The 24859-nt window shown below is 41.0% G+C and overlaps 1 protein-coding gene across 1 annotated transcript in view; it reads right to left on the bottom strand.

The window, feature by feature from the left end:
- The window catches only part of DOK5 (docking protein 5), a 141203-nt gene that overhangs the window by 22069 nt on the left and 94275 nt on the right, over window positions 1-24859 (bottom strand). The window contains exons 3-6 of the mRNA XM_067708555.1: window positions 20866-20980; window positions 20662-20781; window positions 17675-17864; window positions 5044-5179 (exon numbers count right to left, since the gene is read on the bottom strand). Of these exons, the coding sequence (XP_067564656.1) occupies window positions 5044-5179; window positions 17675-17864; window positions 20662-20781; window positions 20866-20980 (561 nt within the window). The remainder of the gene's footprint in view (window positions 1-5043; window positions 5180-17674; window positions 17865-20661; window positions 20782-20865; window positions 20981-24859) is intronic.

Raw genomic sequence — 24859 nt, 5'->3', positions numbered from 1 at the left:
CATCCCCACACTGCCACTCCTTGTTCCAAAATTAGACTCTGTTATAGACACTGATCTCCAAGGTGGCAAAAATAGCTGGCTGCTCGGGGGAGTCCCACACTGTCCGGGCAGAGCTTCCCTGTAGCTGCTCCAGCAGGGCAGCTCGCAGCTTGTGAGCAAACGAGTTCCTGCGGCTCCATCTCATTCAACAGTTAGTCCTTCCCCTCATACCCCAGGCCTGCCCCCTTCTACACCCCATTTAGAATGAATCATAATACACTGAATTTTAAAGGAGAGGAGGTGGGGGAAGGATTATGAGAAACATGATTGCTATCTGGTCCCAAAAGTACCAAAAGAAACGAGATTTCTTATAACAGTAATTTTTTAACATATACTCTGAGTTGATATGTATTTCTGAAAGGTACTCTGATATTCAGGGTAATTTGAAAATGCTAAGACAGTTCTCAGTGCGGATATAAAAGAAACAGAAGGGCTTTAAAACCCTTCTGGGGAGTAAGGCATTGTGGCCAGAGGTAGAGGTTTAGCAACCAAATAAAAGGATCCTGCATTTCTGGCTCCAACAGTAATGAGCTCTATGGCTGTGGGCAAGTGACTTAACCACTGTGAGCATCTGTTTTCTCGTCTATAAGATCTGGAGAGTGATTCCTTCCAGGTCAAGGGTCATGAATAATACTCCCTTGAATTATAAGACCCATGGGATCATGGGCTTTACCTGTCAATTACCACTATATCCTACAGCATATTATGTCCACAATAAACATATTTGAATGAACTAATAAATGAGAACGAATGAATAGGTCTACTTCACAGAGATATCATGGTGATTAGAGAAAAAGCAAGTAAAGTGCCTGGCTTGGTAAGTGGTACGGTTGTTGTTGTTAAAGAGCCTGGCATTTAGCAGATGCTTCATAAATAAATGGCATTATTAGCAACACGCCATAAAGCAGGAAACGTACTTAAAAGGTAAAATCAAAGCACTAAATAAACATTATTCCAGAAGTTTGCATGGTATGGGGACAGACACCAAGGTGGCCCCCTGATCTCCTCCTCTAGGTGTGCACACCCTTGTGTGGACCCCTCTCTCTCGTGACTGTGGGAAGGACTTGTGACTTGCTTCCAACCAATAGCCTATGACGGGATGATGGGATGTCACGACCATGGTTAGGATACACAGGATTGTGGTCTTGCTGGCTTTGATGAAGCAAGTGGCTATGTTGGGAAACCCACATGACAAGAAGCTGAGGGTGGTCCCTGGGAGCTAAGGATGGCCTCCATCCACTAGCCAACAAGAAACTGAGGCCCTTGATCCTGCAGCCCCAAGGAACTAACTTCCACTAACAACCACTGTGAGCTTGTGAGTGGGTCGTTCCCCAGTCTAACCTTCAGATGAAACTAGAGTATCTCAGTCTTGTGAGAATCTGAAGCCGGGGGCCCATGGAAGCCATGCCAACATTCTTGACCCATGGCAACTATGAGATAACATACGTGTGTTGTTTTAGGGTGCACAGCTTGTGGCACTTTGTTACACAGCAACAGAAAACTTATACATGTAACATAGGCAGGACATCGATTGGCCACAGCATGGCTAGCAAATGCCCAGAGAAGGACCACTTGCTGAGTGACAATGGAGAGTGGTAGGGACTGCGGAGAACTGAAGATCCCCATTCTACCTGAAGAGGGAAGGCACCACCGGGCATATCTGATGGTTGCCACATGGGGGTGTGAGATCAGTGTGGCCTTTTCACTTTTTAAGATACTACAGAAATCTGAGTTTTATGTGAAACCTCTTAACTTTTAAATGTCAGCCGTTAATTTGGAATTTTTAGAACAGCAGTGACCTGATCTCATGCAGGGCAAAGAAAACGTGTCTAGGGGCTTGATTCCAAGATAAAGTGTAAAGTGGGGTTATCCCAGCACACTTGCTCCAAATTGGAGCCCCACTACTTCCAAGCTGGTGGTGCTGGGCCCTCCCTCCAAGGGTCATTGGGAGGGTTAGAAAGTACACACAAAGTCGTTAAAATATTGTCTGCTACAGAGTAGAGACACGATACATTTTTATTATTTTTGATATTATTATTGTATTCGTTACCTGTAGCTGTTGTAACAAATTCCCACAACACTGGTGGCGTACAACCACACAAATTTATCCCCTTACGGCTCTGGAGGCCAGAGGTCTGAAATCAGATTCACTGTGCTAAAGTCAAGGTGTCAGCTGGGCTGGTTCCTTTTGGAGGTTCCAGGGGAGAATCCATTTCCTTGCTTTTTCCAGTTTCTAGAGGCCACCTATATCCTTTGGGTCACATCTCTTTCTACCTTCAAACCATCAGCACAGACCCTTCAAAAATCTCTGTCTGTCCCTCTGCTTCCATCGCCACATCACCTTCCGTCTGGCTCTCACTCCTCTGGCTTCCTTCTTACAAGGACCTTGTGATGACACTGGGCCCACCTGGATAATCCAGGACAATCTCCCCATCTCAAGAGCTTTAACTTAATCACATCTGCAAAGTCCCTTCTGCCATATAAGGTAATGTTCACAGGTTCCAGGGATTAAGGTGGGAAAGATTTGGGGGAGCTATTGTTCAGCCTACCGCAATAATGACTATAATGATGATGATAATAAAATAAAAGTTATTATTACGATATATCCGACCCACAAGTCTCCTCTTTCTGACTTCACTCAAGGCTGCAACTTCAAACTGTCATGCATTCCACAGTGAAGCATTCTGTCTTGGGAGTTAGTGGCAGCTAACAGCGGGTTAGGGCTTCCGAATAATGAGGTTAGCTTCACCATCTTTCTCCATTCGTGACCTTGGCCATCTCAGAGAAGCAAGCCAGTAGTGGCATAAAGGCAATTCCTAGTCAAGAATAGAGCCAATCCACGTGGATCCACTCCCAGTGACCAGAATATGCAAAACTCTAACTTAGGGGCTTTAGTATCACCTTCATTTGTTTCATTTTAGCACAGTATCTCTTTTCTCCCCTAATCAGAGATGGATTGAAGGATGTTGATTTTTAAGCATTTCACAATCCCCGGTTTAACTTCCTTGAGATTCAGATCCCGTTTTGAAGTTTACTCATTTCCATCTAAAACAGGATGTGTTTACTTTTAAAATCATTCATTTTATAGAACTTGTTAAGCATACAGCAAATTAAGAGCAAACAACATTATATTCCAGTTAAATCTGCAAAAGGATGATCTGAACGAATTACTCATACTCCTGATTAATTTTTAGTGGAAGTAATGAGGAGGCGTAAATGGAAAAACATGGGCGTGCAGAACCTGCTTTTCAAGTAGATAACAATGTGTGCTAATCGATGGCTTTACAAAAAGGTAACCTTAAAAAAACTTCTTCAGACCTTTAAAGGCATCTTGTGTAGCGCACAACTTTAATGCAATGACATTGCCCTGTAAGTTCAAAACAACTTGAACTCTCCTCCCTCCCTCCTTCTCTCCTTTTGCTCGCTTTGGCTTTACAATGGCAAAGTTAAACAGTTGCAGCAGAAACTATCTTTGACCACAAAGCCTAAAATATTACTATCTCGCCCTTTACTAAAGTTTTGCTGATCCCTGCTCTAAAATCCCAGAGCGCTGCATGCACAAGTTGTTCGGGAATAATCTGGGGATCCTTTGGGATAGATCATACTACATGCTTTTCCCATCTTTAAATCCAACCACCCCACATGGTTAAATCATAACTTTTCAAACGGCCCTAACGTTACCATGCCAACCCAGTTCCTTTTGGTTTTGCAGATTTCTTTCCAGATGTGAATCTCTATGCATGTGTTTGCAGCCACACTGCATGATTTGCATTATTTAACTGTTGTACATTCATTTCAGATTTTGTAAATTTACTGTTCTTAAAGAAGAAACTCATGAATCATAATTGTCCGTACAATGCACAGTCCCTGGCACTAAGCAATGAAAAGAGTAGGGGTTCTGGGAGAGAATTTACGTACGCTCATGTGTATTTGCGTTTGCAGTGTTTTTATACATTGATGACTATGAAGGTTTACCCACTAGAGATGGCAAACGCATGGTTGTGGGCAGGATGGAGTCTTACGGGTAGGTTTCCTTTGTCCCACAAAGCATTACTGGTTTTTGTTGTTGGTTTCAGCTGGAATTAATTTCCAACAGTTACAAATGGGAAGATACCATAAACAGTCAAATTCTTGACTTATCTGGAAAAATCAAGAACTCTCCTACACGGAAACCACGATCTCATGTCGACAGTTGTCTGGTCTTGAGCTTTTGATATTTCACCCCAGTTTCCTCTCAGCCCTCTTCTCTCACCTTCATTTTCTCTCTGACCTCTGCTGACATTTGAAATGACTACTTCTGCTACAGTTAAAAATATTATATATATCTATAGATAGATAACCCACATAGCTGTGTCTATAGATGTCCATACATATCCAAATTGATTTTAATGTACATACACACACACTGCAATGGACTGAATATTGTGTCCCCCACTCCCAAATTCATATGCTCAAATCTTAACCCCCAAAGTGATGGCATTAGAAGGTAGGGCCTATGGGAGATGCTTAGGTCACGAGGGCAGAGCCCCCATGAATGGCATTAGCGCTCTTACAAAAGAGACTCCACAGAGATCTCTCACCCTTTCTGCCATATGAGACACAGTGAAAAGACAGCCATCCATGAACCAGGGAGCGGGTCCCACCAGAATCCGCCGGCACCTTGATCTTGGACTTCCCAACCTCCCAGTGAGGAATAAATAAATTTGTTTTTTATAACTCACTCAGTCTATGGTATTTTGTTGTAGGAGCCTACGTTGATTAAACACACAGGTAACAACTGAGGCTCAAAGTGGGTAAGCAGATGAGGCGGTGTATAGTTACTGTGTTACCAGGTGGCCTTTTGGAGCTTTCCAAGGATGGCATTTAATCCAAGTACTACACTGCTGAGTACAGGAGTAAATCTTCTGCCCAAAAATACACTGACCATATTTTCAGCACAAAGATTCCAAGACTAAATTCTACAGCGGCGTACACTGGGTCATAAGCAAGAAATTCCACACGTACCATTGAATTTTTCACGCTCTGTAGCAAGCGCTCGTGCTGCTCAGCTATGGCCAAGGCAGCAGAGTGGACTTTCTGGTAGATGGCCTCCCCATCTCGCGTCTGAAAGATAAACAGCCCTTCACCAGTCTCACACATCCTGTGAAAACAAAGACAGAGAGCTTCTGAAAACCAGCTCCTACAAGTTCAATGCGCCTAAAGCCTAGAAGAGTCTGATACGAGGCTCATTTATTTTGTATGAGATTAGGATCCTTGTTCACATGTGCTAAACAGAGTTAACTAGAATCAAAGTGTTCGATGAATTGGTATTAATAAGGACAGGGAACCAATCACTCGAAGCCAAAATGGTGCCCCATGTTTTTTGTCCTGTAGGTTTTGTCATAGAAGGTTAATAAGCTGTTTCTGGATTCTTAGTATAATCCCTCTACTTCCTGTATGAGTCTCAAAGAGGACACCTGTGCTACGGCCTTCCCATCACAGTCCGTGAATCAGAAACTCGTCAGAAACGGCGCCATGTAGCTCAGAGGTAAAAGAAGGATTCTGTGACTCTCAGATTCTGTCCTAACCTTCCTTACAGACAATGGCTTGAAGAGTGATCTCACTCCCAAAGGCAACTATGCTTTCCCAAATCACAGATCAAATTTTACTCTAGGTGTTCACTCCATGAGATGAACGAAACACAGCTAAGAGGTTTTTTTTTTAAATGAACATAACTTTGCTGAATTAATGTGTGGAACATAAGAGAAGTTACTCAAGGAAAGCTAGATGGGTTTCAACATTAATGTTAAGGATTAAGAAGAGGATCATTTCTACCTCAGACTGTTAAAAAATGAATTATATTAATAATGGAAGATAGGTACACATAATTAGGCAAGAACCAAATAAATGTGTTTTAACTACTATATATACACGCACACACACATACATACATACATGTATATATATATGTATAGTGTGTTACATATAATTAATAAATATATTTAATTACTCTAAATATTTTTAAAGACTTGGACAAAATCCTATTATCAAGGATAATTTTTAAAAGGATATTTTTTAAAGTTCTGATTTTGATACATACGTATATCAAAGATAAACTAAGAGGTTGTTTTTGTTTTAAAGAACAATATTTAATTATTACATTATTTATAATTATTAATAATTACTTCATTATTCTAAAATACAATTCCACTCCTTCCACCTCAGAATCTCTTGCTGAAAAACTGAATACTGGCCTTAATGCCTGAGTTTTGCTCACATCTAGAGGCTCACATCTAAAGAACTTTTTAACACAGCATGGAAACCAAGCAAATTTTCAACCCAAACCTGTTAAATATTTTATCTATTCCAGTCTATGCAGTTAGTGCAATAAGAAAGGAAGACTTATCCTTATTTTCCACAGTTGGCTCAATACCACGGCCATATGGCAATTTTCAGCACATATAGCATAGCATACGTTAATTGGTCAAAACCTGCCTCGCTTGAATTTCACTAATATGGACCACGTAAGAAGAAAGAGAAAAACTAGAAGGCTCTTTCAACCAGCTAATATAAAGAACTAGCTTATGAGGTTGATCATGTGATTTTAATTATTGAGTCATCCTAATCCAAGGAAGAACTAAAAACTAAAATTCAAAGCATATTTACTCAAGTCCCATTTCTTTCCTGAAGACTTCCTAAAATACTTCAGTCCTCACTGCTATCCCCTCTTTATTTGATCCACCATACAAATTTGACTCTGCTACTCGGCACCTAATTCCGCAAGGTTTTAATTTTTTCACACCACTTTTTTTTTCCATCAAATATGGAAATATAATTTGTTAAGAGGAGGGTAACCTCAATCAATTATTAAACAGGAAGAGGTGCTCTTCTGTTTCCTCTAGGGCAGAGGTCATTTTTACTTACTTAGATGCCAACCTTGGTTCCAGAAAGGATGAAGGTACCTGTTACTGGGAAACATTTGTAAGAAAATTGATTCATAGCAAACCCTGCAGCTGTGTTTCTAAAACTTGACAATCTAGTGGCTTTTAAGGTTTTTGTAACGGCAACCCGCAGTAATAAGTATAGCTTAGATTGTGACCTAGTACATCTGTTGATCTATTTATCTATCACCTAGTTATTATTTAGCTATTTATCTAACATCAATTTATAATATGTTAATATTTTCTATTTTATATATATATATATATTTTTTTTTGCGGTACGCAGGCCTCTCACTGCTGTGGCCTCTGCCGTTGCGAAGCACAGGCTCCGGACGTGCAGGCTCAGCGGCCATGGCTCACGGGCCCAGCCACTCCGCGGCATGTGGGATCTTCCCGGACCGGGGCACGAACCCGTGTCCCCTGCATCGGCAGGCGGGCTCTTAACCACTGCGCCACCAGGGAAGTCCCTCTATTATATTTTTTAATACCAGTGGTGAAGTGCTTACTTTACATTATGACTCACTAACTAGTGAAATCTACTCTTTGAAAATCACTCTTTTATCCAATGTCTGCTTTTGGTTAACATAACAAAGCCACAACCATCCTTTAATGACATTTGACTCTCTAAATAATTACTGTGATCAGAAACAAACTAAATCAAAACAGAGTATCAAGTATTCTTCTTGAAAGTACACAGACTTTCCCTGCCTCCACCTAAGGATCTGAAAGACACAGACATTCACACACATACACACACCTACACATACACACACTCACACATACACACTTACCACTTACAGAATGAACCAGGAGTCACAACCTCAAATTCCATCAGGGTTCAGACAAAGAACGTGAATGGATAAAGATGCTCAGACCCCTACAACACACAGCCACACAGAGGGAGCGTAGCTAATGGACACCAGCCACGAGTCAGCCCTGGTCACATTTAAATGGGGAAATACGAGCCCAACGTAGCCACACTTCTGATTGTTAAGAGAAATCAGAAATTTTGATTTTTATATGAAATAACCTGAATTTTTAATGTTGGCAACTTTTTCCTTTGTTTTTTTTGTTTAAGCTGTGGGAGCCAAAATGCCTCTAAGGACCAGATCTGGCCAAGAGGCCGCCAGTTTGCGTTAAAGGCACAAACATGCACTAAAGAGCTCTAAACAGAACAGGAATTAGGCCTTTGGTTTGCCTAATTGTTGGGACTTTCATCCATACTGTTCAAAGGTATATGCCCTTCAGTGGGACAGCAGCGACCCAGAAAGCGTGGATAATGTACAAAATTGACCTCAGATGCTCTTCCATACAGTCTCTTCTAACCTCTACCCACAAGTTCTTTCATTTCATTCACGCCCCTCAACCCAACAGACTTGTTTGGTGCTGTTTCTATAAATTTATTTAGTTATTTATTTTTGGCTACGTTGGGTCTTCGTTGCTGTGTGCGGGTTTTCTCTAGTTGTGTCGAGCGGGGGCTACTCTTCGTTGCGGTGCGTGGGCTTCTCATTGCGGTGGCTTCTCTTGTTGCGGAGCACAGGCTCTAGGTGCGTGGGCTTCATAGTTGTGGCTTGTGGGCTCAGTAGTTGTGGCACACGGGCTTAGTTGTTCTGCGGCACGTTGGATCCTCCCGGAGCAGGGCTCGAACCCTTGTCCCCTGCATTGGCAGGTGGATTCCTAACCATCACGCCAGCAGGGAAGTCCCTGGTGCTGTTTCATAAGCAGCTTTACAAGCCATTTAAAATGTTATTAGAGGCCTTTGGCAAAATAATATAATGGGCCAACTTCCCAAGGCAAGTAAGAAGAAAATAGGGAAAAAAAGAAAAAAGGAAAGGAAAGGAAAGGGAGTCAAAAAAAAAGCACATCAAAGGGGTAATGGTCTTACATAACCTAATACGGCTACGTCTGCTTCACATCTCTAGAGAAAACACAACACAGAGCAAAGACGTTCTAATGGGTTCATCTATCACAGACTTGCAAATACACAGTCTTGACGTTTTTCTTTTTGGCCACACCATGCAGCTTGCAGAATCTTAGTTCCCCAACCAGGGGTTTAACCCAGGCCCACGGCAGTGAAAGCACTGAGTCCTAACCACCGAACTGCTAGGGAATTCCCTTCAAGTCTTGACTTTTAATGGACCTGATTCCTTTCTTTCTCTTTACCCACTGACTTTGACCTTGGACACTTCTAGCATCCGAAGCCGTCCCAAATGCCCCAAGCCTCTTTCCTGATGGCCTTATGCTAACAGAACCAGTGGATGGAAACCCAGAGGAAGTAAAATAATGAGTTTAAGTTGGGCCTTTCCTATGTCCTTTGTGGAGATAAGGTTCAGATACAAGAACTCTGTGACCATATAGATGCACATCTAGCTTTGAATTTCTCAGTAACTACTTTGCCTAAATGATATGCCTGTCACTCCAAACCATGGATTATGCAATTAGTTAAGAATCCATAAGAAAACCGTAAGAAAATCCATAAGAGCTCAGAAAGTATTGGGAAATTCATTCACTCATGCACACAGTAAGCATGTATCAAGGCAGCATGGAATAAAAGGCTTGGTAAAGGTACAGACTTGGGCCCCAGACTGCCTGTCTGGGATTGCCCCTTACCAGCTTTGTGCCTGGTACACGTCAGTTAACTTCCCTAAGCCTGCATATCCATCTGTAAAATAAATATAATGATAGTAACTGTCACCTAGATTTATTAAAAGTATCAAATATGATACTCAGAACGCACAAAGCACATCTTCAAATAATGTGCCCTTCCATTATTTCACTGGAATGTAAGCTCCACATGGACACAGATTGTTTTCTAATTTATTCACAGCTTTTCCACCAGGGCCCAGCACAGGACTTGGCCTATATTTAGTGTCCAATAAATAACTGTAGAATAGATTAGGAAACAGCAGACAGGGCTAGGAAAGGAGTGACTGAGAACTTGACCCAGGCTTCCTTGAGCAAGTTTTATTTAAACTGAGGGGTCACTGAGCCACCGTGGGGAGGGAAGTGGTTTGGATGAGAAAGCAGGAAGAACAGTGTGACAGAAACAACTGCACACAGAATGCCTTGAGGTGGGACAAAGCTAAGAGAAAGAGGACACGTTGGAGAGAGGGCGGGGGGAGGGGTGGCCCGCATGCCGTGGCCCACAAGGGCTCTGAAACAATGCTCTTCACTGTCTCCAAGTCACCACCTGCATGCGACAGCTTGCACTGGCACTGAACGCCCAACTTTCTAATCTTTGTTCCTTCCCTTTGACAATGACATTCCACACCAACATAGTTTATTAGAAAAATACTAACGGAATTGAAATTATGAAGACCAAAATAAATGACCTCACGGAAGACAGTATTAATAAGCAAACTTATGAAGTTAGAAAGCCAATCGACTCAACAGTTCCTCACTTTCAAGATGTATTTTGTGCATGTGCGTGTGTACATGTGTATGTGTGTGTCTTTAGGATATTTAAACATTGCTAAAAGCAGAATGTATCTTACCCTCAACATGTATATTTAAGATAATCTTTTCTTCTCTCCATCCCTGCCATAGGGGTTATTAGATCAGTATTGATTTTTCACTTTTACAATTATATATTATAACTGAAAGAATGCGGCACTTGTCACACTAACATTAGGCAAATCCTAACAGCGGCTGCAATGGATATAAACAAAGGTAAAGGCAGAGGCTTTGTCTTTGAGGAGTTTACAATTCGTTTGGTTAGACAAGATCTACACATGCGAATGGGTTCAAAGATAATGTAATGGTAGAGTGAGCCGTTACAGGTCAGAGGAACAATCAAGAAAGGAAAGGTGGGCTTCCCTGGTGGCGCAGTGGTTAAGAGTCCGCCTGCCGATGCAGGGGACACGGGTTCGTGCCCGGGTCCAGGAAGATCCCACACGCCACGGAGCGGCTGGGCCCGTGAGCCATGGCCGCTGAGCCTGCGCGTCCGGAGCCTGTGCTCCGCAATGGGAGAGGCCACAACAGTGAGAGGCCCGCGTACCGCAAAAAAACAAAAACAAAAAACTGCACCCCTCCTTTGACACTTTCTATCGAACACCTTTATTTTTCACTGTGGGACTTACACATTCTAACATCTGTTGTACTTTTTCTTAATGTTTGTCATAGTCTGTATCCCCTCTCCTCTAGAGAGTAAGTTTCATAACAACAGAACACATGTATGTTTTATTTATTGCTACACACACAGTGCTTGGAACCACACCAGCTCTCAGGGTACACTCAGGGAATGTGATGAAAGAAGGCATGATTCAGTTTTTACTAGTCCTTTACTAGAATTCTGAGGTACTGTCATATATAAAGTGGTCACATACACTAGTGGGCCATCACCTATGAAAAGATGGTCACATCACGCAAATAGCCAACAGATATACAAAAAATGCCCCACATCACTAACCATCAGGGAAATCAAAACCACAATGAAATATCACCTCATACCTGTTAGAATGGCTACTGTAAACAAGACAAGAGATAACAAGGGATGGTGAAGACATAGAGAAAAGGAAATCCTTGTGCACTGTTGGTGAGAATGTAAACTGGTGCAGCCACTATGAAAAATGGTATGGAGGTTCTTCAAAAGATTAAAAACAGAACTGCCAAAAGATCCAGCAATTCCACTTCTGGGTATATATCCAAAGGAAATGAAATCACGATCTCAAAAGAGATATCTGCAACCCCATGTTCACTGCAGCATTACTTACAATAGCCAAGACATAGAAATAACCTTAGAGTCCACTGGTAGACGAATGGATAAAGAAAATGTATTGTGTGTGTATATACACAGACACTGGAATACTATTAAGTCGTAAAAAAAAAAAAGAAGACAATCCTGCCATTCGTGACAACATGGATGGAACCTGAGGGCATTATGCTAAGTGAAGTAAGTCAGACAAAGAAAGACAAACACTGTATGATCTCACTGACATGTGGAATCTGAAAAAAGCCAAACTCATAGAAACAGGGAGTAGAAAGGTGGTTTCCAGGGGTTGCAGGAGGAGGAAAAGGGGAGATAGATGTTGGTCTAAGGGTACAGATTTCAAGCTGTAAGATGAGTAAGTTCTGGGCATCTAATGTACAGAATGGTGACTATAATTAAAAATACTGTATTGTATACCTGAAAGTTACAAAGAGAGTAGATCTTAAATGTTTCTCACCACAAAAAAAGGTAATTACGTGAGGTGATGAAGGTGTTAACTAACCTTACTGTGGTGATCATTTTGCAATACATACATGTATCAAACCATCACCTTGTACACCTTAAACTTAAAGGATGTTCCGTATCATTTATACCTCAATAAAGCTGGAAAAATAAATAAATTAAATAAAAATATGCCTTAAATTTTTTTTTAAAGATGGCCACAAGACGGGAGGCATTGGTGAGTGTCTAATTTCTTTTTCCGAAGGTCACAGGCAAGTCATCCTTTCCTTTAAGGATTTCATATGCTAGAACCAACCACAGAAGCTCAAAAGTAAGAGGGGACCTAGCTAAGCTTCTTATGATGGCCTTGTCTTGTCTGTGTTCACACCCACACACCCAGCACAGTGTCTGGCAGAGAACAGACGGGCAATAATGAAAGATCTTTAAAGATGATGATTAAAGAGGTTACTCTGTAGAGTGGAAAGGGGACTCTCCCTTCTGATTTCACACACGCCTCCACTCAAGCAATATTTATAATACAATTATAAATGAAAATTTATAAATAAAAAATCTAAAATTATTTTTTAGATCGATGCTAATGAAGAATGAATGGCCACATAAATGGCACAACTGTAGTTTGTTTTCTTTCAAAAGAAGAGAATTTCACTTCCTCTGAGCTAGGCTGTGTGGGATCTAACGCATTTGTATTTAAATTTCTCTATTCAACATAGTAGGAAGCGCCAAGTACATTTTATTTGTTAATTTGCTTTCAATCCTTTAGTAAGAATGAATATATGCTCTACAAAATATTTAAAAGTGAGGGATTACTAAGTAGCTTAGAATCAAGAAGACAAATAGAGAATATCCAAAGGTTTATATGAGAATAATGGTCCTTTTACAGGTACACTCATCTACAGTTTTCTTCTCCAACGAAAAGTTATTTCACCAGTTAAACTTGTTTTTAGAGTGATATACACAAGACACAGATGATTTCTTTTCCAAGACTGTTCAGATGTCTTTACATCCAGAAAAAGCCTTTTTCACCAATTTGTGCACTCCATTTAAGGAAAAGAATTTGTATATGCAATGTCAATTTTCACATATTCTTGGCAAACCTAAAAGTTTCTCTTAAAACGATGTCAAAAGCACGAGAGGGACATTCTCTGGCTGGTAAAGAGAGGCACCCATGTGTGGTAATTATTCACCACTTTCTGCCAAATGTCACCTGAGCTGCCCTCAGCCCTGCAGGTGCTAAACCGAGGGTAGTCATTTAAATCGGTCAGGAGGTAGGACAGAGCCTGACACTGAAGCAAGCGGGGAACTGGGCAGCCAGCTGTGAAATTCACAGGGAAGCTTACTGGACACCTGCCACCATGCTTTGAACAGTAACGTTTCAAGAATAGTTCCATGGGGGATGTTGCCGCAGTTAAAACTTCATGTCAACTGGACCTTCCCATGAAAAAATCACAGACCCTGCCAATCTGATGAGCTTCACTGAAGCCTCAAGGCATTCCAAGTGGAAAGAAAGAAACAAACAAAAAACTAGGAAAAACTCAAATAAAATAAGCAATGTGTACTCTTCCCCCATCCCTCCCCCCAGATAAGCTAATTGTTCTTTATCTCCAGGGGCAATAAGTGGCAATTAATTGTGCAACTGCACTTTATTAAAAAGATTATATTTCAACTGTGGAATTCTTCAAGGAAAAAACAGGTACGGTCAGAATTGCCTATATTGGGGAAGAGAGGGAGAAACAGCATCTAGAAGACTCTAATGACCTTTGATCATGATACTGCCGCCCAGGAGAGATGAACAATTCTGACTGCACTCCGAACTAAAAGAACAAATAGGAGGTTCCAGAATTAAAGTAAACTAAGATAATTTATACATGAGTGCTAGTTATGCAGTACGCCTTCTCTTCCTTAGCTCTGGAGAGCTCACTCAGAACTAGGCTAACCTAGTAGAGTGGTGATACTTAGCCTTCTTAGAAATCTATAGGGTTTGGAAGTAAGAGCTGAGTGTGTTCCTGAATCCACCATTTACTTACTGGTCTCATGCCTTTGGATCAGTCGCACAGACGCCCAAGTTTCCCCTTAGGATGAGCATAATAACATCCCCTGGTTTATATGACGAGCAAATGGCTTAAATGAGACAGTGCATGTGAAATGCTTAGTACAGCAACTTTTGTATAGTAAGGGCTCAATAAGTATCAGTATTTACTTTCAATGGTTGATATGCTTGTTAGAGCAGAGTTTTTCACCTGGATAACTGGACCTGATAATTCTTTGTTGTGGGGCTTGTTTGTGCAGCACACGTTGTGACAACTAAAAATGTCTCCAGACTTTGCCCAACGTCCCTTAGGTGCAAAATCACCCCTGGTTGAGGACCACTGTTCTGCATCTCAGCACCGTTATGAGTGATATTATTAATTACAGTCAAATAGCTGCTTCACCCTATTCGCTTTGAGAAATTATTAAATACCGTACTGGACACATTTTGTTAGTTGTTTTTTAAACCTCACATCCCTTCTGATGGTGTCAGTAACCTCTTCCTGCTTTGGGAGAACCACGCCCATTCTATCTGTACCCTGTGTGCTTTCCATAAAGTCCTCAGTGCAGTTCCTGACACATAGTGAATGGAATGGTCAGTGTATGGTAAGAATCTATCTCTCTTCTATTGGCTGACGGTGTGAGAAGACCTCAAAGCTCCTGGAAGCCCCATGTGGAGCAGAGTGAAGCCACCTAGAAGAAACAAGACTATGATATAAAACCTAGGGTCCTCATTTGGACCCTGAATCAACCCAACCCTGAAGCCACCTCTGCTCCCTGGACTTTGGGTTCTGAAGGCCGACAAATTTCTTGTCTGCTTGTGTCAGTTTGTGTTGACACAACTGCCTACTACCTGCCAGGCATTATGCCAGGTGTTTGTATATGTACCTTTATTTAGTCTTCATGGCCATCTTGTGAGAGACATAAATTATACCCATTTTACAGGTGGCCAATGGAAGCTCAGAGAGTTAAGTCATTCACTCAAGGTCCCACAGCCAGTATGTGATTGACTATAATTTCATTTCGTTTCCTCCACCTCCCAGCCCAGCTTATTACGCGTGCCCCATTGTCAATCCTGATGCGGTGAAATGGGCCATTCAGCAGGAATGACACTTAGCTCCAAGTCTAACAGAGGCTTTGCCTAGACAGAGCAGAACTTTGCCCAAGGTCTTAGGAAGATTCTCTGCATTCTAGAGGGGAAATGTTGTGACGTTTTTGCAGACGCATGCTGGATATGTGAAAACGATCTGCCTAGAGAGACTTAACTCCTGTTCATCTATCAACGTGAGACAGGGAGAAAATTATCTTAGTTAATATGACACTGCCTTATTTTGAACACATCCAAAAATAGCCAAGGGAAAGAATTATCTTCACTAATAAAGTGAGGCAGATGTGAAACCTTTACACTTGGGGGAACATGAATGATCTTATATCCTGAGCATCTTGATGGTAACTATAAAAATTCATCTTTGAGTTTCAGGCCAAATATAAAATAGTATGATTACCTTGCATTTAACACTGTCTGGATCCTGCAAACCCAGTCCTGTTCCAAAATTATTATGATAAAACCTCAAAGAGACTATTAAGAGAAGCCCAGCACCTTCTGGGTCATCTATATGCATTGCTGCTTTTACCTAAGACCACCCCAGAAGGAAGTTATTACTTAGATAAACTTACAAGGGAAGTTAAACACTTTGTAAGTGGCCAACAGCTAAGAAAGAATAGCGATCAGGACCTAGGGTCTCTCTGACTCCCAAATCAGTGCTCCTTACACTAGGAACCACACTGTTTGGGAAATGAGCGAGGTCCTAAGAATACATTCCCGATACTTGTCCTTCCGATTGTTCGTTCAGTCTCAGGTCTGCGCCGGCCCCATAAAGCATGACCACTGAACAAGATGCTGCTCGAAATCAATAAATATTCTAAGTCCCTACCATATCTGAGGCACAACACTGTGTGGCACGGGTTGTAGGTACTACAATCATCTAACCACTGGAGTTCGTGGACAAAATACCCAAAAGTCAGACCATAAAGAGACCAAAGTCATGAACCAAAAAGCTCCTTCATTTCCCGAGTCAGCACTTTACGGCTTTTGGTCAAAGAGGAATATTTCTGAACTTCATGTCCCCAGTACAGCCTCACTTTTCTTCCACCATTTCTTTCACTTGAGGTCCTTCAATATCTCCCCACATCCACATCTGCTACCTCTATCCTATTATTTACAAAATATGAACACGATTCTACACAAACACCTACTTAAAAATCTATATGGTTTGCTATCACACTTGGGGGAAATATCAAAGTCTTTAAAATAATCTCCTAGATCCTTAGCAGTTCTACTAAATGTCAATATGAAGAAGTTAAACTTTTGCAAGCTATGAGCAATATTAAAACCTGGAAGATCGAGATAATTTTTAAACAGTTTCAAGGAGGGCTTCCCTGGTGGCGCAGTGGTTGGGTGTCCGCCTGCCAATGCAAGGGACACGGGTTCGTGCCCCAGTCCGGGAAGATTCCACATGCCGCGGAGCGGCTGGGCCCGTGAGCCATGGCCGCTGAGCCTGCACGTCCGGAGCCTGTGCTCCGCAACGGGAGTGGCCACAACAGTGAGAGGCCCGCGTACAGCAAAAAAAAAAAAAAAAAAAAAAAAAAAGTTTCAAATAGTCATGAGATACTACAAAGGTTTACTAAATTTTTAGCCTTTGGAAGTGACAATAAAAAGCCATACATACCCATTTCCTATTATTATTTCCTATAAATAGAGTGAATCAAAGAAAAGCTGAAAAATATGAAAGTTGGAATAAATGCTGCCCCAAATGGGCCCCAAACATCTTGACCAACGCAGAATTCTTCTGCACATCAATATGAAATACGAGGTGTACAGTCAATACAAAAGCCTATTTTCTATGATGAAACATCTTTCATAACCAGATTTCACTGGTTACAGTTAATACATAAATAATTTCTGAGGGAATTCCCTGGCGGTCCATTGGTTAGGACTCCGCACTTTCACAGCCGAGGGCATGGGTTCAATCCCTGGTCAGGGAACTAAGATCCCACAAGCCACGCGGCGCGGCCAATAATAATAATAATTATTATTTCTGAGACCGAAGCAGGGAAATATACCCACCTTCCCTAACAAATTCTTAATTTTCTATCAAGATTTTCCTATAAGGATAATAAATAAGTAGTTCTGACATAAGAAGGATGCTGCACTAAAAATTAAAGTTTTATTTGCTCACTTGAGAACCTTTGTGTCTCTGGGAGATTCACCAATGCGTTTATACCACTTCCATTTCCAGGTACTTAAAATTTAAATAGACCAAAGAAGAGCTGTGTGGAAAAGAAGAATTTAAACACTTTCTAGGATAGCTGTAAGAGCATCAAATTGATCATATTTCTGAAAAGTGAATTTTAAATAATTGGGCTTTGTTTATAATAGAGTGAACAGATGAATGTGAGTGGAGCATTATATGACGTGAACCTGGGGAAAAAAATGTAGAAAAACAGTCATGAAACTCACCTCCCTGCCTCAAAAGTGAACCAAGCAGCATCTCGTCCATACCGCCGCAGGGCGCTTAGCGGCCAAGAGATGAGTTTGACTCTGGGATTCTGGACGTCCCAAAGACAGATGTGCTCATATGTAATCTGCAAGGCACATTCGCCATGTACATCTAAGTTAGGAGATGGCATCAAATACACATTGAATCTCTCTGGGAGAAAAACAAAAGGTTAGTCTAAAATCCCCAGGAATAAAACATCAAAGACATTGTAGGAACAAAGAGGCATTTCAAAGTAATTCAAGCTCTTATTCTAGGTTTTGGTTGAATATTCAGGAAGATAAACCTTTCTCATAAATTAACAGTTCCAGTAAATGATTTTTTTAAATGAAGACCATATTAAATAACATAATAATGATACAGTCTGGTTGTCAACATACATGCAACACTATTTACATGAGCAAAGATCTTTTTAGAATTTTTAAATTTGCATAATAAAAATTTGTATGCCAGTAAAAGACAAAAGCAATGAAACCATTAAAAACAATTTTTTTCTTGCCAAGTACATGTTAATTACACCCACACTTTTGTGTTCACAAAAGATGCAGGTGCAAAATAATTGCTGCATGGTTTAATGATATTAAAATTATATTGATCAATTTATAATTTTCATAACTAAAGGAACACAACTCTACCCCAAATTATTTAAATAAACTAATACTAACTAACACTATGCACTTAACTGACCAACAGTTTGGGAAAATTCCAGTGGATCTATTTGAACTAGTTTTAACAAGAGCTCTCTTTAGTCAAATACCGGAAAGAAATATTCATTTGCTTATTTGGATGACTGTTAACATTTAACCAAGATTACTCTGAATAAACTACTTGGCTTATTATTGCAACTGAATTTTCATCCCCTCAGATACCGTCATGGTATTTTTATTACATTTCTAGAAAATTCATTAATTTAGGAAGCTATAGAGTCAAAATTTTAAGTGAAATATAAACAAAAATATTATTACTACAGCAAACACACTTTTATCTATCCATTGTTATGGTAGATTGCCTACATCTGAGAAAATAGTGTGGCACTAATAATATCACTGGTATTCTAAATTAATTGTTTTATAATAAGGAAGTCATTAGAATTTCCATAGACTTCAGTTTAGTAAATAGGAGTGTCAAGATTGTCTTCATAAATGTATTCAAGCATCTATTCTTCAAGTTTTCTAAGTTACTCCAAACTCCCAGCAACCAAATATTTACTGCTTTCTAATAACTATTATTTTAAAAGTATATTCTAGTGGAGCAAATTTCTCCCTGGAGAGTGCTGAAACAAGAAAGAAAGACTGTCATCATCAAGCAAGAAGTAAGAGAGACCATTACCAATTTCTTTGCTTGGAAGTTCTTCCATATAAACTACCTCATCCAAGAAAAACAGCAAAAGTGGTAAGAGTGACCACTTTAGTTACAATTACTTGAAGTCATACAATTAACCTTGTAAAGTGCCTTAAAAGACAGAGCTGAGTTCAATTATAATCCCTAGTAGTTATATACCAGAGGTGTTCTTATTCCTATTTGACAGAAGAGGAAACTGCGGCACAGAAAATTGGTACCAGAAAGGTAACTCCTAGGCACAGGCAATTCTTGAATTCAGTTTGGAGCACTATCTGAATATAGCTTTGCAAATATAAAACGTGAAAAATAAGTGCTGATCTGAGCCCTCTAAAACATAATCAAAACCTGTCATGCTTTCCTCTTTATGTTTGGCTTCATGTGCATTTGTCGGTGAGGCACTACAGGTGCCGTGCAGCCCAAGAGCATCCTGAGTTAGTGAACTGTGGAGGGAGGAGCTTGGGGCTTGGTTGTATGACCCTGATAAAGGACTTAATTAAGCTCTCTGCCGCTCAATTTCCCAGTCTGCAAAGAGGCTCCTCTGAATTAGCTAGCACTTCTAAGACTTTGTCAATAACACTTCCCTGGGGATGGATTCTGGCAGATACGAGGCTTCCAAGATAGTCGCCGACTGTAAATGTGTCATGAAGACATAGTTCCAACTGGAGAAAGGGCATTTTTTACTAACAACTGGAGTGTGAATCCACAGAAAGGGTCAGCACAATTCCACCTCTGCCATGTTCGTAATCAAGCCAGGTGACCCACAGCCTCTTTGGTTGTGATATATCCTCATAGATCAAGTCAATAGGCTAAGAGTAGAACTATGGGATCCCATCTATCCCATCACAAGGCCCAGTTATTTGGAGCCAAAGAAATGATTCCTCGCCTCCAAGCTCCTACTGCAAACCAACATTGATTCTGTTGAAGTGTTCATGAATATTTCAGTCATTATTATTTATAATGACATATTCCCAGGTTGAGCGTTGAGCTTAAAGAGTTGGGTCAGTTGTTAGAGCTAAAAAAGTATATCACAGATTTAGGTGGGTTTAAACTTGATGAAACATTCATGAGGTCTGGATTCTATTAAAAACACTGGAAAGTGTTCAATAAAAATTTTAAGTGAAAAAAAGCAAGACAAGAACCCATTGCATTGTAAAAGCTGTACACTATAAATATAGGCTCAAGAGTATAGTCTGGAATCAAACAGTAGTTATTGGAATTGGAGCAAGACCTTTAGCTCTTTTAAGCTTCAATTTCCTCATCTGTAAAATGGAGAAGTAATAGTACTTATATCATAGGGCTGCCAGGAAAATTAAACGGTCTAATGCATCTTCTGCACAAAACTGACACACACACAGCAGGTTCCGCATAACTTCTATCTGATATTATTAATGTAGATACATTCCCATTATACGTTGAAAACATGTTAAGAAAAGAAACACACTGAAATGTCTGCTCAGGTTTTAGGTGAAATAAAAGGTTATTTTTACTTCTTTCTTTATACATTTTTATACCTTCAAAATTTTTACATCATGAAGATGTCTCACGTTTCATTACATGGGGACAAAAACAGTTTTAGAAAAGAGCAAAGGAGAGAATTCTCTTTACATACCACTCTGTTCTCTCTCAACCCCCGTAGCCAGTAAGTCAGGCTCTCCAAGGCTGATGTCATTGATTCGCGTCCCTACACACTCCATCTGGAGAACTTTGCACCATTCATCAGCCTCAAGATCTGCGGAAATGTCCAGAGATCAACGTGTATGCCCAGCACCCGCTGAAAAACAAAAAGCCAAAGCCCTCCCTGCCTCCGACAAACCTGATTCACAGGCAAAGGTCTTGGACGTATCGTCATTGAAATAAATCACTATGGCATGCTTCTTGGTGCTTTTTGGCAACCGAGCTACGTTCTTCACGTTGTTGAGTTCTGTAACCTGAAAAATGAACGATGGTGAGTATGAGGATGCTCCGGAAAGAAAGCTTCCCATCAACACCGTCAAACTGAGTGGAGGCACAGAAGGCAGAAGGCGTGTCCCAGGCGAACACAGCCTGACAGAAGAGTGTGTATTCAAAAGCGATGAATTATTTCAGTGTCATCCTCAGTGCCTAGCAAGGAAGGTTAACAGACTACCTCCCCTTTTTAGATTTTTTTCTTTTGAAGCCTATTAAGAGGCACAGGCTCAAAGCTTTGTAGACGTAGACACCTGTTTTATGTTTTTAGTTTTTTATCCGCCCCTGTCAAAGACTCTGCCTTCTCCATTGTCATCATGTTTATCTCCATCAATGTGGACAGACTTTCAAATACCCCGTCTCTTCAGAGTACTCCCAACGCAAGCATCTTAAACACACTGACCCCGAGGAAGAGAAGGCAATGGTGGTCTGGTTCATAACTAGATGATCTCACCCTTTGATAATCAGAGATAGAGTCTTAGGATTCTCAAAGATGCCCCTCTACTCAGGGTTGAAGTCATATATTCCAACACAGAGAGCTGGTAGGTGAGGTGTTACTCCAGTCTCTCTGACTTACTCCCAGCTTCTCCATGGTTATGGGGCCACTGTCTTAGGGTCTGAAAATACTGCATGGTAATCACCTTCTTCCTAACAGTAGGGGAAAGCTTTCCCCACTAGCCATTCTCCTCACCTCCCTCTCTCCCTCTAACTCTTTTATGAACCGTTTCCCTCCCACAAGGGGTATTGGCTCATTGTGTTTCCAAAATGCCATCTCTCATTCAGTTACATCCAGATCCCCTGCTGTACTCCAGGGCTGTGATCATTGAGTCCTGCAGGAGAGAAGGTTTAGGTGGCTTGGGGCAGAGTATTTACAAGATAAATAACCCTCTCACACTAACTTAGTCTATCTCTTCTGTGTTATACAAAAGAATGTGTCTCCCATCAGTCTTTGCCATCAGTAATGTCATGCCATGTCTCCCATCTATTACTCTAAATTCAATAAATGCTTGGCTCAGGAAGTAGGTGAGGAGAGAAGCAAATACTGTCCATGCACATCCTAACCTGATGATTTCACTTCCCTGCTTCTTAAACTCCACTGGCTCTCTTTATAGGATAGTGCAAATTTCTCAGCATGAAATATCACAACAGTTGCCACGGACCAAATGTTTGTGGCCCTCCCAAATTCATATGTTGAAAGCCTACCTCTAAGGGGATGGTATTAAGAGGTGGAGCCTTTGGGGTGATTAGGTCATGAGGGTGGAGCCCTTGTGAATGGCATTAGTGCTCTTAGAAAAGAGGCCCCAGAGAGCTCCCTTGTCCCTTCTGCCATGTGAGGACACAGCAAGAAGTCGCCTTCCAGAAACCAGAAAGTGAGTTCTCACCAGACACTGCATCTCCCTGTGACTTGACCTTGGACTTCCCAGCCTCCAGAACCGTGAGAAATACGTGTCTGTTGTTTATCAGCTACCCAATGTATAGTATTTTTGTTGTAGTAACCCAAACAGATAACACTGTTTCCCAAAAGCTGCAAACTCTTTAGTGGCTAAACACTACCTATCTCATTCCCCAACTGCACCAAGTCTCTCAGCGTTTACCAGATGCAACTGTTTATTTTTTGCTTATTTCTGTGCTAATACCACAATATAAGCCACTATCATCTTGCCATAACTGCTTACTGGTCTCTCCACTTCTATCCTAACCCCATTCATTCAATGTAAACACAGCATCCAGATGATCTTTTCTTTCTTTCTTTTTTTTTTTTTTTTAATGTTTTCTTTTGAAAACCCTAGTCAGCTTTGGGAAGGAAGTAGCTTTGGCGGAAGCAAAGATATTTTGGTGAAAAAGGAAAAAGGAGCCTTAACGTGAACAGAGGCGCTTGGACAAGTGAGGGTCAGGGGGCACAGATGAGTTTTTTAAAATGCAGTTCTGACTCCAGCGTTTCTAGGCATAAAACAGAACATTTCAATGACTTCCCTTTTGCACTTGCAACAAAAGCCCAGATCCTTAGAATGATTATGAAAGCCCCCTGTGGTCCTCCTTATAGCTCTCACCAGGCTCCTCTCTGACACCTTCCCGAGCAACCTATGTCCCAGCCACACTGGCCTTTATTCAGTTCCCAGGAGGCACCATGATTCTCCCGGCACAGAGCCTTCCCCATGGTCTCCTTACTTCACTCCCACTGGCCCTGCTGGTCTTAGTTTAAATCTCATTTACCTGCAGAGCCCCACTGCATAACCCCCCAGCCCCCGTCAAATCAACGTCTCAAGGCTCTACGATCCAATGACATCTTTGCCCTCACAGACCTCGGATGGCTACACGGGTTATGGTTTAGCGCCTGTCTTAGAATAAAAGTTCCATAGGGCAGAAACGGTATATTTTTTGCTCACCACTTTGCCCCCTGAATCTAACCCAGAGCCTGTCACATAGCGAGAATTCAATGAATGTAGGTGGACTTGAACAAAAGACCAAACTCACCCACAAATTCACGTGTATGATGCTTCTCCAGGGTGAGTGCCTCTCTCTCCTGTCTCTTTTCTCCAGGGGAATTTCACTTTTCCTTCAAGGTTCACGTCCTCTGGGAAAGTTGCCCTGACCTCAGTGTGAATTCATTGTTCCCTCTCTCTGTTCCCATGTCTGCTGCATGAAGCTCTATTCTATTATCTGTTGTTGTAATTAATCCATTTAGCTCTCCAGCTCCCAGCTAGACATGAGTCACCTACTTACTGATGAGCTGAATCAATGAAAAACAATCATTTGAGAGTCAACATTTATTGAGCCTACACCCTACGTTTATACACACTCTGCTTAATATTTTTATATAGAACATCTTATTTGATCGTCATAAAAATCCTATGACTGATATTATTATCAGTATTTTCCAGATGAAGAGACTGGGGATGAGAAAGGTTAAACTCATCTGCCCAAGTCCACAGCTAAAAGATGGCACAAACGAGTTGCGAATGAGGCAAACTGACCCCAAAGCTTCCGCTCTTCACCGTCCAAAACACTAATAATGACTAACCCTGCAAAAGTTCAGCAGAGAGAATCTTTAACTCCGAAAGTCATCTCCTATTGGAGGACCTCTTTCTTTTCATGGGGGTAGGTTTTATTCTAACCCTCTACTGAGATATTATATAAGATTAGTCCACCCTAGCCTCAAACTCAGCAATGACCTTGAAATATGTCATTTCATTAAACATCCACCAAGGGCAAAGAGGAAGGAATAAGTCACCTGAAAGGGTCAGGAAGTGCAGGGAGAGCTGCATGAGTCCAAACACAATCATCCATTCTGGAAACTGGTTTAGATAATAAGAAACCCCACATCCCTCTCAGGGTGAACGTTTAAGGAGCAAAGGAGCGGGTAGGGTTATGTTTTATGTGTGGAAGGACCATCAGGTTCTGAAGCAACAGTTTCTGTCCCCACCTCAGAACTACATCTCAGTGAGCACGTGTACACACACACACACACACACACACACACACACACACACACACACACACAAACGTATGCTCGCGTGCACACCTTACTTCCAAAAGAATTGCAATCTGCTTGAATTCATAATAGAATCTTCCTCAAAACACATGCTACAGTGACAATTATGAGAATTAACATTTTCAGATATATTTATAAGTCACACAGAAACTTCTATGAGACATTTATTTCCACCATCACTTCATTTTGTAAATGAGAAAAACGAGGCAGGACGTATTTTTTTTAATATTCCTTTCCCAAAGAAATAATTGGCCCCTAAATAATTACTTTTGAAGTAAAGAGAGATTCTGATAAGGTCTCAGATTATCATTTAATATGAGCAGTATCTTAAACGGGGGCGACAACAGTGTAACTGACCATCAAAAATGAC

This window comes from Pseudorca crassidens, chromosome 15 (genome assembly GCF_039906515.1).
Source record: "Pseudorca crassidens isolate mPseCra1 chromosome 15, mPseCra1.hap1, whole genome shotgun sequence".
Lineage (NCBI taxonomy): Eukaryota > Metazoa > Chordata > Mammalia > Artiodactyla > Delphinidae > Pseudorca > Pseudorca crassidens.
Note: the sequence above shows the minus strand (reverse complement) of the source record. Positions and strands in the feature narration are given on the sequence as shown.